Raw genomic sequence first — 19,027 nt, 5'->3', positions numbered from 1 at the left:
TGTTTTCTTGATGAGTAGGGTTCGAATAAGTGTTTGCCTTTATATAAATATCATATATTTTTTTCATAAAAAAGAGAGGATTAGAGATTCATGGAATATAGATATGTGTCCACTCAAAGATCCTCTGTGATATATACCTTAAGACGTAACATGTGTATAGGACACATCCCATTTGATGACTTAAAAATCAAATATAAATATGTCCTGACATAACAATTATCGTAATAAAAATATATACGATGGATATTTAGACCTATATTCTCCGTATCCTCTTTAATTATCGCAATGATATCATGATCTTTATTAAACCTATTTGTATTTCATTTTTTTTCGAGTTTGGAATTATTAGTTTTGGTTCAATTTTTAGGAACCATAATTAAATCATATGACTAAGATCTGATTCGATTCGCAACCACTAAACAGTTGATTCAGTTTGATCTCGACTTTGATTTGAATCGAACCATGATCATCTCTACTTTCTTTTGATCTACAATGGTTTTGTTAGGTATCATCACTACGAGTTGTGTTGGACCAAAGCAGCCAGCGATCAATTTCTCTAATTTATGCTTAATTTCCCTACTTCATATTATTCTTATTTTGCACACCCGCTAACATGAGTGTTAAGAGAGTATTCTATTGGGCTCATTCTTGTGGGACCCAAAAATAGTACGTGGGACCCACGCGGAGTACATCGTCTTGCCCAATGAAAAGACTGGTAAAGGAGGCAGTATCAGATGAGGAGGCGGAGACGGTGACTTCTTCCGGTGCAATTTATACGAATACAATACAGACCATATCCGATACGTATCCATTCAACAGTATACGCGACATGGATAACATCGAGCGCTGCTGGCCCAATGCGTTGCGCTCCCTCGCATCCGTTTCCCCCTTCCTCCACTTCGCTTCTTCGTGACTTCCAGGAGATATCGGATTCCCTCTCCCGATGTAAGTGTTGTTTCCGTCACCGATCTCCTGCTCTTTGTTTGTTGATCGGCTCTTCCATCTCTCACGCGTCGCGATTTGTGGGTTGCGCTGCGTCCAGGGAGGGCTCGTTGAAGCCGATGGATGCGGAGCAGCTGAGGGAGTACGGCCACAGGATGGTCGATTTCATCGCGGATTACTACAAGAGCATCGAGTCGTTCCCCGTCCTCAGCCAGGTCAAGGTATTTCAAGAATCTGTACCTCGCTTTTTGCGTTCTGCGTTCCTTGCTTCTTGCCGCGGCATGATCCAATGCTGAAATGTTGGATGTCCAATATGTATGTTTGAGAAACTGTTTCCCTTGCTTATGATTCTCTTTTCTCTTTTCGGAGCTGTTTCCACTCCCTAGTGTCAGCTGTTGACCCCGATTTTTGGTTCTTGGTCGTTGCTAGATTGATAGAGTTCTCCATTCTGTTTCAAGGGGTTTTCTTTGCTGTAATTATCGATCGCTGCTAGGCGATGGAATTGCAACTTCTCGGCTGAGAGATTTTTTATTTGGAAGATCATTTTTTGATGTTGGGTGCTGGAATTTAAAAGATGGGTTTTCCTTAATCGGCATTCGACAGGGCTAAATCTTGGAATTCTATTCTAATGGTTGAGTATCTGTTTTGCTTTCTTATTTAATTTAGGAGGACGATTCCACTTTCTATTACATGTTGATTGAGATTCTGCTGGCGTTCTGCAATGCCAATTATATTGCTCTTGAATTTTGTACGTGCAAGAGTAAATGGAAGAACAAAGCTTCATGTTCCTTCTGATAAACCATCTTTTTGAATTGTAATAACTTACATGGAGAGAGGGCTGCAGTTTGTGCCGGCTGGTTAGGTTATACGTAAACCCAACGGTTTACAAAATTTCATTTTAAGATTGTGAAATATTGATGCATTCTAATGAATATCTGGCCTGAAGGGAGTATCATCATGGTAGATGAGAGTAATATTGAGGGACATGACACCTTTAGAATCCCACATCATTTGTTAGGGACCTTGGTGATCCAAGTGAATATATGTATGGATCTCACAGAGATGTTACTGCAGAAATTATGATATCCAGAAAACATTTCACTAAAGATTAAGGTTGTATATGAGTCACTACCACCTCCAATTAATGCTTTATAAAAACTCCTTTTAGTCTAAGCCCCATGTGATTTTGGGGTTGGGTTGTGACAGAATTCTTGAGCCACTAAGTTGAAGATTTAAACGAAACTTAACCTTCTTTTATCTTCATGACCATTTTCATTTAAATAATTTACACATTTGTAATGTAATTATAAAACTTTTGCAGCCTGGATACCTTGCGGAGCTTCTGCCTGAATCTGCACCCAATGATCCTGAATGTTTGCAAGACGTTTTTGATGGTGAAGTTTTTTTACAACTATTATCTCTTAGTTCCTGTTACCATTAACAGTTCTCACTCCTATCATTAATTTTTTATATTCATTTATCCTTTTACATACCCTTTTATTAGATCCTTGACCTAGAACCTAGTCTTCAGTGTTGTACGAAGGAATTATTTATCACAATTACATATGCAGATATCCTTCAGAAGATAATACCTGGCATAACCCATTGGCAAAGCCCAGATTACTTTGCTTACTTTCCATCTAACAGCAGCACGGCTGGATTCTTGGGAGAAATGCTCAGTGCTGGATTCAACATTGTGGGTTTCAGTTGGGTTACTTCTCCTGCTGCAACAGAACTTGAAGTGATTGTCCTTGATTGGCTCGCTAAAATGCTTAAGCTGCCTAACCAGTTCCTTTCAACTGGTAAGTGTTTGGATACTTGTAGATTAATAACATGGAACTTATTGGATGCTATAATATATTAGATCAATTTGCCCTTGTATGTTTTATTTTGTTGAACTAGGGTTATGTACTGAATTTTGCTCATATTGCATTATGCGAATTCCTAATAGTATTTTGCTCCAGATTCCTTAACGTACTTTGCTCTAGTGGTACAAATCATAGGCATATAATAATTTGGCACATTTTGACATCTTTCATGCAAATTTTCTAAGTTTTAATAATTAGAATAAATCAATTAAAAATTTGTGAATTTATTATATATATATATATATATATATATATATATATATATATATGATATTATCAATTAAATTTATCGAGAAGTATATTTGATATTATCCAACAAAAGATATACTTGCTGTCATATACCAGGATGAGGTCCTTTTTAAGTTTATATTTTCCTTTTGATCAACTCTTTTAAGAATCTATTAGTCCATCTAATGCATCATGAATCATGTATTAGTCATCTCTGTAACTCCAGGTGCACAAGATTTGATTGATGATGGAAATTTTGAAAAAGACTAGTTACAAGGACAAATTGTAGTCATAGTCAGCTAAGAATCCATCAAAGTAGTCTACTGAGTACTGAGACACCAATTCTAGATCAGCTAGTACTGTAGCCCCACTATTCTGTATTATTAATTTTAAATAAATGAAAATTCAGGTTTTACAGTCTGCCACATGCAGCTGCATGGGCACACCACGCCATAGTTGTTATGATCAGTATATGTTGGGCATGCAGGTCCTAGTCCCCAATGCTTGTACCCTGTGCCTTCCTGATGCCAACAATTATACTCTTCTTTGTGAATCTCTTCCAGATCTGTCTTTTTGGTTGTAAAAACTAATCATGCCATAAATTGATAATGATGACATTAGGTCCTTAGTTCGTGTGTCTGTACAAGTGCTCCATAACACAATGTATTTGGAGATTGAGGAATACATACAAGCAATCTGCAAATTCCATCCTGGAGTGAACCTTGGTTGGCATTTATATTGTTGATTCTAAATCTAAAGCAATAATATTGCTAGTAGATTTAGATTTTCAGACTTGTGAATCCTACGAACTTATGTTTGTAGCTTATTTAGGTGAGTAAATCTTTGCTTGTTTTATGAAAATAATTTTGAATTTTCTCACCATGTATGAATTATTATTAGAAAAAGGGATTTCTTTACTGGTGGACCTCCCGCTTTTATACTCTTCAACTTACAGTGCTAACATGTAAGAAGGACCTTCAGGCAAGGGTGGTGGGGTAATCCAGGGTACTGCAAGTGAAGCAATTCTTGTTGTTCTATTAGCTGCTCGTGATAAGATATTGAGGAAGGTTGGGAAGAAATCCTTGGAAAAACTAGTGGTTTATGCTTCTGATCAGACACATTCTGCTTTGCAAAAAGCATGCCAGGTATCACGTACTTCATTGAATACATTGAAATTCTTCATTATGCTACTCGATATGGAACAGGATCATTTTCTGCTGATTCATATTTAGAAAGACATCCTATGATATTTGTAGATTCTTTGTCATAAGTCCTCCAGGTATCAAACATTTAAATTTCATTTGATTAGACGAATGAAGTAGATTGGTCTGTGACTCTGTATAGAGCCTCATTACATATAATGATGTTTAATATTAATACTCCATTTCCTTAAATGGTTTTTAACCATTAATCTTGCTTTTTGTTCAAATTTAGATTGGGCAGGAATAGAATTTTTGGCATTTATGGAACAATACTTTGTGTGGAGCACAGCTGGATTTTGGCTGGTAGACTCTCGAAGAGCATTACTCCAAATAGTTGGGCCATTACGATTTCTTGTTGTTGTTATTGTGGACTATTGAAGATCATTAAACAGAATGTCTAATTCAGGATTTTCCAATGATATTGCATATTAATCGCCGTCTTCAATGAATTTAGATAACTCGAGTCTAAGTTAGTCGCTTCAGAATTGAACACAAAATTAAACACCAACTTGGAGGGTCGTTAGTTGTCATTTTTCTTTTATGAATCCTAGCTAAGAATATAGTTGACACCAAGGTTCTAATTTCGAATAATACCGCCCGTATCGGGCGGTGCCGTCGAGTGGGGCTGTTTTCGCCTCATTATCGTTTTAAATCGGACGGTGACCGAGGGAAAAGAAAGAAGAGGGAGAAGTGGAAGAAAGAAAAGGGAGAAGAAGAGGAGAACCTACGCCGCTATCCCTCCTCGTCTATCGGTGACTTCTCATCTGCGCGGGGAGAAGTATCCATGATGTTGCGGGGAGAAGAGAGGCGACGTCGCTATATATATATATATATATACCGAGCGGTATACCGAAATATACCGCTCGATATACAGTACCATTTCATACCGAGCGAATCTCGAAACTCCGGTACGGTACGAAATTTCAATCCTTGGGTGACACCGAGACTTTCGAAGGGTTTGTTACTGTTTGGTGCTCATCATGTTATAGTAAATTTTATGAATGGTGGGGGGTTTTTTTTTCAAAAAATGTTTCCCTAGTTTAGAGTTTTGCTTAGATTGGTAATGGAGTTTTGCTTGTTTATATGACAGGGGTCTTGGTTCGTCCTAATGTACATGTGCCGGAGTGTGGCGAATAAAATTGTGTTTTGGTTTAAATTCATCACTGTTTTTCTTCTTCTTCATCTTTATTCTTCCAGTTTATTTCTTTCTCTCTCCAATTATATAGTAAGAACTCTATATTGGTTTAGATCTTAAATATCATTTTTAGATCTAAAGCTACACCATTGTAGCAGCCCTAATCTCATAGAGCGGTATCACTTTTACTATCACAGGTTACATAGATCCTAGTGTCACTATCTATCAATGCTAGGAATGATGAATCCAATCTCATGAAGAATTTAAATGGGAAAAAACAACATAATGGTAATTATTCGACAGCTATATTGTTGCTGCAATGATTGAAGAAGATGAGCAATTTAATAGATAAATATTTATGATTCACAAATATAAGCCTTGTTGCTACAATTGTTGACAAATTCCCCTTGATTGGTGAATATACATCATATAAATAGATTTCTCATTCCCCATGTGAAATTTTCAGCGATTCTCTTTTCAACAGCCTCATAAATCATTAAATCTCATGGTATCACCAAAAAAGTCTTATGTATACTACAGCGATAACCAAATATGCAGTTGCACAAAAGTGTTACGTTGAAAAGCTACTGATACTCTTACAAACATGGAAATTTTACTGCTGTAAATTTTGTAGTAATATATTTTGTAGCAATAACTGGGCTTCTTATGATCAGTGCTGTTGGCTTTCTATGGATACTTATAAGAATACACCATTTCCATCTTATATACATACTCTTTAAATATTAATGGCTGACTTACATGTTGGTGTCAGTGTCACTATTGTATTGTCCAAGCGTTTCTTTGACAGATTGCAGGAATATTTCCGGAAAACCTCAGAGTTCTGAAGACTGATTTGACTTCAAACTATGCTCTTTCTCTTGAAGTTGTTTCGGAAACAATATCTAGTGATTTATCAGCAGGATTGATACCATTTTTTATATGTGCCACAGTAAGGAACAATTTACTTTGTTATATATCCATTTTAGCTTATCATGCACTCACTTTCATTTTGACATTCTTGTGGTTTTAAGTTTAAGAAAGTTTGTGGTGGCATTTTATATTTGCAAATGACCAGTAGGACAGTACACTGGTTTGTAACTGTATACTGGTTGCTTCTTGCCAGTTTATGCTGGTCCCTTGGCAATTGTGAGAAATGGGTCTGTGTATATTCATCCTTCTGTATTATCTTAAGCTAGCTGATGTAAATTAATTTGTTATATACTGAAAATAATATAAATCGGCATGATGCAGATATCTCTAAGAAATATGGCAGTTGTAATCTTTCTTGTACACTTCTCAAAAGTCAAAACTTCTGATATCATAGTGCTTAGAATAATTTTTCTTTGACCACAGGTTGGCACCACATCCTCGGCAGCTGTTGATCCCATATCTGAGCTAGGAAAAATAGCGAAGGTAACAAATCTGATATCACTAAAAGGGAGTCTCAAATTCATTATAAGTGCTATTAAATAATGTCAATCAAGTTCTCTTGTTGTGTTGCAACTTTCATTAAGGCACAAACCCCTGCAGTGTCCCATTTCCTTTATTCATTGTAATAGAATCAAAATGATAGTTCTTGTTAAGCATTTAACTTCATTCTGCCACTCAAAACTATTAATTGATCAATAGTTTTACTATTCAAGGGATTGGTGCTGAAAACCTGTGGTTAGGCTTTTTTATGATTAATGAATTCAAACTTTAGGTATTATAATGACTTAATGAGTTCATGACTGAATGTAAGATCTGGATTGGATAGCATGCATGTAAGAAAGGGGAAAATGTTCATCATGAATTCCAGTGTTCTTGAGAAACTAAGTTTAGTGGGGCATCTTAACATTTATAGGGAAGTTCTTCATAACCTGAGCCAGATACGAATGTTGCCCATATATATTTGGCAAACCTGCTGAACAGCAGCTCTCACAACACTGCAACAAGATAATATCTAGAATATTAATTATGTATTATGTAATACACTTCATAGGCTTGACAAATGCGGGGAAACACCTGGCCTCCCACGTGTTGAGAGTTAAACTGAGATCAACACAGAGAAGATAGGATTTTGCAAGGCTAGTTAAAAGAAGGGAAAGAAAAGATTGGTAAATGCCGATCAACAGATATCCCTGAACAGAGGCTTCTGCATTGGTATGTTCCCTACATTTCAAAAAATGGAAAAAAAATCTTCTTCGGGTTGGGCATTTGGAAGTTATTTCTAAAGACAAAATCCATATAGGTGTAGAGGAAAAAGTGCACTAATTTGAGATGTTGTCCATCCATGATGCTTATGTATGACGTTGTAGATCTTGTAATTAGGTGGGATAACTGAACAATTTCGTGTCTGAATAAAAGCATGATGTTGCTGGAATTTTGTGTCCCCTGAAAATTTTCTCTCTATTTTCCTACTTAATTTTTGTTCAGTAGCATGCTCTTTGTAATCCTAGGATTCTTAGCTTCATTGACAAATTGGTACCTTTTTATGTCCTCTATCGTAGGCCTTTAATATGTGGTTTCATATAGACGCTGCATATGCCGGCAGTGCTTGCATTTGTCCAGAGTATCGTCATTATATTGATGGCGTGGAAGAAGCAGATTCGTTTGGTATGAATGCGCATAAATGGTTCCTTACAAATTTTGATTGTTCAGTGCTTTGGGTACAGGTAAGGCATGCAATTCGGTATTTGTGGTAATTTATAAAAGAAATTGTGCATTAACCAAATTAAGCATTCTACAAGTTTTGCTCCATGCTAATCAATCTAAAATCAGTTGTCTTTCTGTTCCATATTCTTTTGTGCACAGTCAAGTTTTTGCATTGTAAGTTGAACTCTTTGTGTTGTTTGTTCTTTTTCTAGTTTTGCAAAAGCTATTCTTTTCGGAGTTCCCTTTTTTTGGGGTATGGATCATGAAATAACTGAAGGTCAAGTGTGATGTCCTGTTCCCTTGAAGAATACCTGTACAAGTTATTGATTCTAGGTAAAATAATTGATATTTTACATGATCTTTGATGGAACATAAACCAAGGGAATCAAAACTCATCTGTAGAAAGTTGGAAGAAAGATATAGTGATTTCCATGTAGTCGGAACCTGTTACTTTATCAGTTGCATGCGAGGTTACCTAAAGTGAGCTGAACTCTCAGCCTTTAAGAACTCCAATGTCATCTGTTTTCTTTATATTCATTGTCTAAGATTCTAAAAAGATGTGAGGCTCCAGTCATGTGTTCACCCTTAGATATTGGAAGATGCAAAGTATGGTATGGCAATAGAAGATTGTAGTAGGTCAAACTTTTTTATTTTTAGTACTTGTCCAGATAATATTTCAATTTTCTATAATTTTGACAGACAAAAACATGAGATTACAATTAAGTACCTGCCCTTTTTAAACTTTGCAAAAAGAAAAGCATCGCAGGCATTTAAATTAAGGTGAAATTTGAAAATGGAAATATAGTGACAATGTGCTACTTAAAACAGTGAGATAAGCTATACAAAGCAATTTCTTTTGGAAGGACTGGTAAGCTACAAAAAGGGACACCTGTAATACCTCAGTTATAACATATTACATTCTTTTACCACCAATTCAAAAATTTTTGTTCATATGTTTTCCAATTAATGCTAGTGAAGCACAATTGTCTTTTTTCCTTGTTGAATTATTTCTCGTCTGTTATTAGTTATCTAAAGCTACTAACTAACATCATTTGCTTGATTTGATCATAATTTACTGCAGCAGCTTACACTAATAGCTGATATCTATGCCATCGTAGTCACTTTTAACATGAAATGACTCTGGATACTACTTACTCCAATATATATATCTGGCACTATATTATCCTGCTTCTAAAGAATTTACTTACTCCAATATATATCTGGCACTATATTATCCTGCTTCTAAAGAATTTTCACTAAAGCACTAATGGTGCTAGTAATTATGCTTGCTGGCAGGACCGAAGTGATTTGATCCAGTCCCTTTCCACAAATCCTGAGTATCTTAAGAATAAGGCTAGTCTCTTTTTTCCATCTGTCTAGCTACTTTTTTCATAATCATACTTGAGCATTGCAATTTCAAGCACAAGCACTTGTTTAAAGGACTTTATCTTTACCAACATACACAAATTAGCTGAGATATGGAAGTCACTTCCTCTGTTTTCACTTCTACCTTGTTTTTCTTATAGTAGTCTACAATAAGAGTGACGAATATGTATATTCACTAATTGGATTGATCTAATTTAAATGGTAGGAATATCCTCATGGTATACTAAAGCTGTGTTTGGCATTTGAAGTTGCTTTTTAGTAGTTAAAATATTTTCTAAGGAAGATCATTAGCTCGTTATTGAGGAATTTTTTGTGATTTTGTATTCAACTCTTTCATCCTCATTTATGGTATCATAGTGTACTTTAGTGCTTCTTGGAACTTCCACTTCACACATAACTCCCAATTTTGAATCTATCGAGCATAATAAGATGCAAAGATAACTTAAATGAAAGTGTTTTACGATAGTTACAAAGTGGCTTGAGTCTTATCATGTGTTGACAAAATGGGGCACATATTCTCAGGTAGTTAGTGGCTAGTAAATATTAACAATCAATGACTTGGGAAGGAATTTGTATGCCAGGACATGTCTAATTGCCTTTATAGTTTATATAACGAGTATATTTTTTATGTCAGCCAACCTAGGGATTCAAGAAAAGCTTCGAATATATAGGAGGTTGGTAAAAAAGTAGAGCCAATAAAAATTGGACTACAATTTATGTATCCTTAAAGCCTTAAAGTCATCACTCTTATGTCAATGCTAATGTTTATACTTTGGCAACGAAGGTTAAATGTTTCAAGTCTTTAAGCTGGTATGATTGTGGTGGAATGCTTTTGTATTGTCAATGAGATAGGTAGGGATGTCGTGTTGATTGAGAACAAAAAAATGTAGCATGAAGTGAAATGTTAGAAATTGTTTGTTATGGATAATAAAGTTTATGTTTCTTAATTAGTAATGTTGTTGCATTTGATTGTGTTAAAGCAGAATTTGGTTGTCCGATGTGAAGGAGGATTTGGATCAAACCTTAGTTCGAGCTTGAATCTGTCACAAACTTGATGTTGGAAGATAAATGGGTTTGATAAGAGATCCTGCAAAAATTGCATTGGGGACATGCCTGACAAGGGCCCTTCTATATTTAAGTCGATAAGGGGTTCGAAGGATTTAATAATTTCGAGTCTAAGTGTTGGAAAAAAAAGCTTATCTTGGAAATCATATTCGAGGGAACTTTTTATAGTAGGGTCTAGGGTTTTTATTTTGTGGTTGTGGTTAAATGCTCGGAAATAATACTCAATGAGCATACCAAGCACCTTCAAACAATATTCAAGATTCTCCGAAAGAATACCTTGTTCGTAAAAAAGGAGAAGTGTTAGCTTATGCAAACGAAAATTCTATTCTTGGACACCAAGTCGATAGAGGGATGATTTGAATGGACAAGTCGAAGGTGCAAGTTATGGTGGAGTGGCAAATACCAAAGAAGGTGCTTGAGCTGATATCCTTCCTTGGTTTCGTTAATTGTTATCGGCATTTCATCTCAAGGATTTCGAAGCGCACAGCTTCACTAATGGGGTTGCTAAAGCTTGAAGAAGCATTATTGGCCATAGTTAGACAAATGTGAAGCGACATTCCGAGACCTAAAGGTTGTTGTTTTGGAGGAACCTGTACTCAGATTGCTAGCTTATGGGAGACCTTTTGAAGTCTACATGGATACTTCAGACGGAGTTTTTATGAGTCTTCCTGATTTATTGAGAAAACTAAGGAATTAGTATGATTTTCTTGACGTCTCTGGATTCAAAGTTTAAAAACACTCCCGTGTCATTTACTGGTTGATACTTTGTGCCCTTGACCGTGTTAAATAATTTGAAGCATATGTACTATCTCTTATAAAAGAAAGCTATAACTAGATATCTTCTTTGCTGGTATTTGGGACACTTTGTCTCTGCCATTACTGTATATTTTGCTCCTTAACATAGGTAGAACTTCCAAGGATGATAATGAGGCAAAATGTGCACATCCAACCTGGAGAGTGATTCTAGTATCTGTATAACATCCAACTTTTAGACTGTCATGCTTATATTTCTGCAAATCTGTCAGGCCGTGCTGGGGGTTCATATTGATATATTATATTTAGCAAGGGTTAACATGAAATTGCATATAGTATGTCAATTTTTTATGCCCTTCAATTCACAGGAAAGAGAGATGGGAAGATGACACAAGTGACTATTTAGTGCACATGACCACAATTAAGAACATTGCTGGTAGCAAAATTAATAATCCCTTACAAAAATTGCTTTGCTTCTTATGGTGATGATTTTTGTTATCGTTATTCTGTTAAATGTGCTTTTTGATGAAACTGAACAGAAGCAGCTCCTTTTCATGTTCTCTCTCTCTCTCTCTCTCTCTCTCTCTCTCTCTCTCTCTTGTAGTTCCTAAAATATAGTTCTCTCCATTGTGTTAGCACATTTTAATGAGCCTGTTATTGTATTCTTTTGGCTATTGTTCAAATTACCAGGCCTCGCAAGAAAATGCTGTTGTGGATTTCAAAGATTGGCAGATTCCTCTTGGACGCAGATTCAGGTACCACCTTTCTTTGTGCATGTATAATGCTTGTTGTAATAATCCTGCCATATATATGTGTATGTGTGTGTGTACTTGTACCTGGGAGCAATTTGATACTGTGAGATTAAACATAATAAAATTTGAGTTTATTCTGTATGTGAATATTTCTTTCAGATGTTAGTGTTAGAAACTAAAAGAAAAAAGTTCAATACGCCATAGTTTTTTGGCAGTTTGAGTATCCAAATTAACTTTTGAGAAAGTTTATCTTCAAATGTTAGCTATTTTGAAGTCTGTGACAAGATTTGTGATTAAGGTTGACTTGCCGTTTTGTTTTTCTGTGTGGTCCTGCATATGAGAATCAAATCCCATTTGCTTTTGTCAATTAGAGAGAGACTAATTTTTGACATGAAGTTGAAGGGTTGACTTATGGTATTATACAAAGATGCTGAATACCAGCAATGCACAATTACAGTTGTTATCATCTTTTTACATTCTTTGATTTTTAACACTTCCTAGATTTATGACTTATGGCATTACATTCTTTAACTTGTGACATTACACACGGGATATGTACACTGATATTATATAATAGTCTTACTATATTATATATGTAGAGATTGGCCTTTTGCAATTCTCACTTGTAAGTTAGCTGGAAACTAAGTTGTTTGTTTAATCATATTGCACAATTATCACAATTGTGCAACTACAGTACCGAGCTGTTGTCTTGGTCCCTTTAGCCTTTAACTCTTTAAACTGTAAACTCTTAATAAATGTTTTCTTCATTGCTCATATTGAATTGTTGTTTATTATAGTCTTGTTATAGGTCATTATATCATCCCCAGTTATTTGTCTTTTTAAGACTGACAGTGAACTCTATGTACTTGTTCAACATCTATATTAAGGTCCAATGACATAAATAGAGCTACTACTTGTTCGACAACTATATTAAAGTACAATGACATAATTAGAGCTACCTTGAGTTGCTTCTTGTTGAGCTGCCTGGCTATCCATAATCTTTTGTAGGCAAGCTATTTCTAGTGTTTGCTTTCTTTTCCACAGGCATACTGTTCATTATTTAGTCAATTGTCACTGTAGCCAACATTATGTTAATTTGAGAAATAATACTTTCATAAGTTCTGCATTAAGTTCTGCATTTACTTTGAAATTGAAACTTTGTTTAATCTATTCCATTGTGGATAATAAAATGAATGCTTCATACAACACCTGGAATATCTTCCAAACTATTTAGGCCTCTATCTACTTATTGTATGATGTTACTAACCAGCGGACTTGCAATTTAATGTTTTGAGAGAAAATGAAGTGCACTTGTTGTAATAGTAGTTCTGCACCACTGCATCTCATGTCCTACGAGTCATCTGCCACCTATAATTTTGGTACATTTGTCAATCTGATTAGATGGCATTGTCATCTGGTTATTATAATTTTTTTGTTTGTTAAGGATAAAGAGAGAAAGGAAATGGAAGGGTTTGTGTATACATCTGATTTAATGTAACACTGGAGGACAAAAATGTTGATTTCGACATATTAGATTGTTTCATCATTTATTCATTTTGAAATTGCAGGTCTTTAAAGCTATGGTTAGTTTTGAGGCTATATGGCGTTGCAAATCTACAAAGCTACATTAGAAATCACATACGTTTGGCTGAACAATTTGAACAACTTATAACTTCTGACTCAAGGTTTGAGGTAAATGAGACAATTATATCTTCAGAATCAATATCATGTGTAGCTATTATTCTAAGTTCCATAAAAATGCAAGATTTTTTTGTTTCAAAGCACTTACATGTATATTCACTGCTCCATATATTTTGGATCAGTTGAACATAAATTTTTTTACCATCTGCATAAATATAATGCATTGATATCCTTTCTTGTACTGATTTACTAAACATATTAATAATTGCAAACATCATGCGATATTTATTACATGTGCTCTTCCTCTATTTCTTGCATATATAGCCATCCATCATCCTTTCGGTCTACCATTTCTGCAGTTCCTTTCAGTTGCCAAGGAATTCCTTTATATGATACCCAAGAAGCATCTCCCAAAGAAGCACCATCATCAACAAAATAGTGTCATTTATTCCTCAGTTTATCTCTAATGAACAATATAATCAAGCTTTACAACTACTGATAGCTATGTTTTACTTTGGCTTTAATTTTATGTTAGTGGAAACAATCTTTCAATAATGCTTTCCTTTTGATCCGATGACTTTAAGGGCCCCAGTCATTTGCAACTTCATGCATTTAGTTACCTTACAGTGTTTGTCCTCTTAAATTTGTATTTATAATCATAGCTATACAGAAAATATAGACCAATACATCATCCAGATCCTAGAGTGACTCAATTCAAGTGACTTCTAATGCTAAAATTGGCAGCTATTTCAGTAACCATTTCTGTTTTCATTTGCAACAATTTTAACATCTATGACGTATAATGCTTTGTAATGTGTATACAACTAGTGGCTATAGTGATGTGTATTTGCAAGATGATGGCTGGGTTGAGGGTTGCATGACCCTGTTTTCTGAAATGCCATGTTTGCATTCATTTCTTTTATACATTTTTCTTGTGCAAATTGGCCTTGAAATTGAGTTACAAGGTAAAAATTGTGCTTTTTTTAATGCTTGTCTTCCTTAAATTGAAGTCAATGTTTTTTTGTTGGCTAACCAAATCATATACATCAAAATTAGTTTTTAAAGGACTGATAAGGAATGAGTCTAGAATTCTGTCTTCAAATATTATTGTAAGACCTTCTGTTTTTATTTCTGCATAGCATCCTCAGATTTTTTTTTAATTTACTATGAAAAATTTACAGGTTGTGGCCCCTCGGACCTTTTCATTAGTATGCTTCCGCCTTATTCCTCCGCCAAATGATCAAGATAATGGTTATAAACTCAACCATAGTTTATTGGATGCTGTCAATTCAAGTGGGAAAATCTTCTTATCACATACTGTAGGTTTTTCACAAATTGAAGCTCAGTTCAAATCACCATAATTACTGTTTGATCTGTTTCCTTTTAATGGGCTTTCATAAGCAGGTTTTGTCAGGGAATTTCATCTTGCGTTTTGCTGTTGGAGCACCACTTACAGAAGATAGACATATTAAGACAGCCTGGCAGGTGTTGCAGGACCAGGCTACTACTCTTCTAAAGGACTACTAGGTTTGAGTTTCGTTGGCAACATTTATATGATTGTTCATTTGCATTCGGCACGACAACACTACAGTCTTAGTTTGTTCGACTATTTATGGAGTTCCCAACAATAAGTACAACCGAATGATCCCCGCTCTTTGGATCAGGCTATAATAATCCTCTGCTATCTTCTAGCTGTAGTGAGGACGATGTCACCAGATATCCTAGGACAGCCCAAACCATCTCCTTACTCTGACCCACACACACACACTCTCAAATTTAAATTGGTTCACCTATCCTCACTGTTAGAGGACCTTCAGACATGTCAAAGCCACTACTTATAGATGGATTTCTCTTGTTATATTCTGAGGAGACTTGCTACAACACTTAAAATGGGAAGTTTTGGTTAATGTACATAAAACACTTGTAAGAAAAGACCAAGAATGAGGTAAGAGAAAGAGAAAAAGGCATTATTTGGTCGAGAGCTGCCCTTACCTTATCTTTAAATGACAAATTTGATAGCTTTCTCATTTTCCAAAATAGACTGTAAGATCCTGATCCCATGGTCCATATTTGGTACTCTTACCTCTCTTTGGAAAGAGAATCATAATCACTAAAGCAAACTTCCATTCCGTTGGTGCTTGTCATGTCTTTCCTTGAATACGAAATAGAATGTAAATTGATTGGACCTTTTCTTTTTGCTGTGTTGGCAGGTTCCTCGAGTGATTTTGCAAGTCTGGATCGCATTGACATCAAGCCAATTCATTGTTTTTTGGTAAACATCTGGTCACTATCAATGCTGCTATTCAAGGAATATGAAATGCTTGTATTAATCTAGTGACCAGCAGCAGTTCCTCTTAGTGATTTGAGATTACTGAAGACTTCAAATTGGATTACACGGTATTCTTCGGGATCCTTGGTGCAATTCTTCAGTTTAATGGAAGTATGCTACATAGAGCATTGAGATCTTACTTGGAACCAACAATTTTTACTCACGCATGTATGCATACTGACTATGTTGCTTGACGATTTTTACTTCATTTTATTTCTGCTGCAGAAATGGTAGCTTTCATACATCTCATTGCTTGCACGGAGACATGCATGTTTCATACCTACTTTTCTCGTCAAACTGAATCCTGTGATGCCAAATGTGGTCTTCTCTCTCTCTCTCTCTCTCTCTCTCTCTCTCTCTCTCTCTCTGGAACTCTCTTTCCACTGTGGTATTAGTTTAACATGGCGTGTCAAGTGTGATGTGAATCAGCTTCTCCCAATTTCTCTGGCTCAAATGTTCTAAAGCAACCTTTTCCACCTGCTTTTGCAGCCCGGCTTTCGTCGAGGGCTCAACCTGGCTAAGCTCATTCCAAATTCAAAACACAGCTCGGCATACGAGACTATCGTCAAACGTGGAACTCGAGGACAGAGGCACATTGCTTTCGAGACATGTGGCATCCACACCTGCCCTTGGTCACAGTACTACTACTCTCATGAACAAAAAGTAAGGATCTCGTTCATTCCCAAACAAATGTGGTCGTAATGATTTCTCGCTCTCTCTCTCTCTCTCTCTCAAGCTTTCTACTGCGCTGACTTATCTGTTAATCCATGAATCCTCCAGGTGTCGACAGGAAGACTTGTGGGGTTTGTCCTCGGAACCCAAAGAACTACTAACTTATTCCATGCTTACCCAAATTGGCACCCCACGAGTTTCGCCAATCCAATAGATAAGGATCACTTGGACATCACGTCGGACAAGAAGCGAGGACATGTGGTAACGAGTCGCCGGTGGTGCAGCCTCTATCGAACTGCTTGCTTCCTTTTTTCTTCTGAAGTGCCCCTGCAATGGCCAGCCTCAATTAAAGCACAACCGATACGTGGATGTGAGGTGACGCCTCCGTACTTACTTTTCAATTGGATCAAACATCAAGGATGCCACTTAACGTTTGATTCTTGGAAGTGCAGCAGTGCTTGTGCTTCCGATGCTGCCCTCTAATACATCGAACGAATCTAGCGACAGGTGTGCAATCTAGTCTGTCTCCATGCCCTACTATTATATATGTCGAACTCTTGACTATTCTGCTACACTGCATCGAAACAAAATTCCACTATCGTCAAAGAGTCAAATTGCATGTTCCAACCGTATGAATCGAAATATGATCTTTTTAGTTTCATTAAAAAGGCAATAAAAAATAAAAAATAGAGTCTTGGGTCCTTTCCGCCCTTGTTCTTTCAACCTTAAAAGGCTTGGACTTTAAGGTTCTTTCTTACTGGCATCTGACCGTAGAAAACATGACCACAGGTTTCACGTAGGATGTGTTGAGGATATACCCAAGGCATCATGAAAAAGAGTTAGACATTCTAGTGCTTGCACCTGAGAAGTGGCAGTGGGAGACAGCTTGCGACCAGAATCTCACTTGATACTGGTGCAGCGGAAGCAGCTGAGGCATGGACGGGCAGTTGGGTTGGGGTACTACAGAAGATGGCTGGAGAAAGGGTCCTTGGACCGTGCAAGAGGATCAACTCCTCATCGAGCATGTCACCCTCCATGGCGAAGGACAATGGAACTCGGTCTCCAAGTTATCAGGTCGGTGATCACCGAGTGTTCCTCCGATCTGAGTTCGCTGCACTGGCGCCTTCAGTTCTCAGATACTAATGGATTGATTCAGGTCTGCGGAGGAGCGGGAAGAGCTGCAGGCTTCGGTGGGTGAACTACCTGAGGCCGGACCTCAAGAGAGGCAGCATCACTCCACAAGAGGAGAACACCATACAAGAGCTGCATGCCCTGTGGGGAAACAGGTACCACACCAAGTACCTCTTCTGCTCTCCTCACACTCTTCATCGACTCCGCGGTTAACCTGCGCAGCAAGCTGCAGGTGGTCCGCCATTGCTCGAAGCCTGCCGGGGAGGACCGACAACGAGATCAAGAACTACTGGAGGACCCATTTCAAGAAGGACAACACCCCGAGGAAGAAAGCCGAGAGGGCGAGAGCCAGACTCCTCGTGAGGCAGCAGCAAGAGCGGCAGAAGCACAAGCAGCAGCAGCAGGAAGCGGAAGACATGGGGGGGACGTCGACGATGAAGCAAGTGGAGGAGGATGCCATGCGAGCGGAAGAGGTGCAGGAGATGGCCTACGTGCTTCAAGGTGGCGGCTTCCAGGGATACATGAGCGACGAGGATGGCTCGTGGGGGTGCCTGTGGAACCTTGACGACGACGACAATGCATCTGAGTACACCGAGGGTGGCAGCACATCTCAAGTGAAGGATTGAGTACATCATGTCGCTGGCAACATCATGTAGGGAGAACTTACATTAATGTATGTGGGCAGATCCTAGAAACTAATTAATGGGCAGACATCTGTAGCAAGTTTCTTCTTCGACTAATATTAGTTTCTTCATTACATAATAGTACATTACAAGGTATGATACCACTTCAATCATACTGTTATCAGGCCTGTAGTAGATATATGAAAGAAGCAACAACAAGAAGAGCACGATTGATTGCACCATAGGTTGAAGAAGAATGAGCAATAGATTGCACGATATATGTTGGAGAGAGAGAGAGAGAGAGAGAGAGAGAGAGAGAATAAATTACCTCCCGTTTATTTATTCTACCAATGTGGCCTTCATTGCATGATTATAGAATACCAACGAATACGAGTATTTATTTTCTGATGGTTAGATGAGCCGATGCTATTTATGTTAATGTTGATGGCATGAGAGGCATAGAGAGAGAGAGAGAGAGAGAGAGAGAGAGCCTAAAAAGGTTTTGGTATAGGCTATAAATAAGGATTTAAAATTGTTTTAAATTTAGTGAAATTGGTATATAATGACGAAGAAAAAATTATATAGTCATCCCAAATAATTGGAACTTAAAACTCGTAATAAAAGCTCTCTTGTCGAGAAACTTTGGGCCACCTGTAACTCTATTTG

The 19,027-nt window shown here is 37.0% G+C and overlaps 2 protein-coding genes across 2 annotated transcripts; both read left to right on the top strand.

Annotated features, from left to right (window-relative positions):
• The first annotated feature begins 792 nt into the window (after window positions 1-792).
• LOC135583946 (tyrosine decarboxylase 2-like) lies at window positions 793-16,143 on the top strand. Its single transcript, XM_065090350.1, has 14 exons — window positions 793-945; window positions 1,043-1,163; window positions 2,264-2,336; window positions 2,514-2,744; window positions 4,020-4,183; window positions 6,184-6,324; window positions 6,729-6,788; window positions 7,865-8,029; window positions 9,306-9,362; window positions 11,904-11,968; window positions 13,534-13,657; window positions 14,788-14,925; window positions 15,011-15,133; window positions 15,817-16,143. Coding segments are annotated over exons 1-13 (1,464 nt in total). The 5' UTR covers window positions 793-943; the 3' UTR covers window positions 15,817-16,143.
• Window positions 15,963-18,507, top strand: LOC103971696 (MYB-like transcription factor EOBII). The gene is made up of 7 exons (XM_009385783.3): window positions 15,963-16,103; window positions 16,425-16,598; window positions 16,716-16,982; window positions 17,060-17,114; window positions 17,397-17,681; window positions 17,764-17,893; window positions 17,971-18,507. The coding sequence occupies exons 5-7, from the start codon at window positions 17,543-17,545 to the stop codon at window positions 18,362-18,364; spliced, it is 663 nt and encodes a 220-aa protein (XP_009384058.2). The 5' UTR covers window positions 15,963-16,103; window positions 16,425-16,598; window positions 16,716-16,982; window positions 17,060-17,114; window positions 17,397-17,542; the 3' UTR covers window positions 18,365-18,507.
• Window positions 18,508-19,027: the final 520 nt, after the last annotated feature.

This window comes from Musa acuminata, chromosome BXJ1-11 (genome assembly GCF_036884655.1).
Source record: "Musa acuminata AAA Group cultivar baxijiao chromosome BXJ1-11, Cavendish_Baxijiao_AAA, whole genome shotgun sequence".
NCBI lineage: Eukaryota > Viridiplantae > Streptophyta > Magnoliopsida > Zingiberales > Musaceae > Musa > Musa acuminata.
Note: the sequence above shows the minus strand (reverse complement) of the source record. Positions and strands in the feature narration are given on the sequence as shown.

Coding starts and splice junctions, on each gene's coding strand:
- LOC135583946 (XM_065090350.1), top strand. Junction 2,745..4,019: donor TAACCAGTTCCTTTCAACTG/GTAAGTGTTTGG, acceptor AAGGACCTTCAG/GCAAGGGTGGTGGGGTAATC. Junction 14,926..15,010: donor AAATCTTCTTATCACATACT/GTAGGTTTTTCA, acceptor TTTCATAAGCAG/GTTTTGTCAGGGAATTTCAT.
- LOC103971696 (XM_009385783.3), top strand. CDS start 17,543: ATGGACGGGCAGTTGGGTTGGGGTACTACAGAAGATGGCTGGAGAAAG. Junction 17,682..17,763: donor CTCGGTCTCCAAGTTATCAG/GTCGGTGATCAC, acceptor GGATTGATTCAG/GTCTGCGGAGGAGCGGGAAG. Junction 17,894..17,970: donor CATGCCCTGTGGGGAAACAG/GTACCACACCAA, acceptor AGCAAGCTGCAG/GTGGTCCGCCATTGCTCGAA.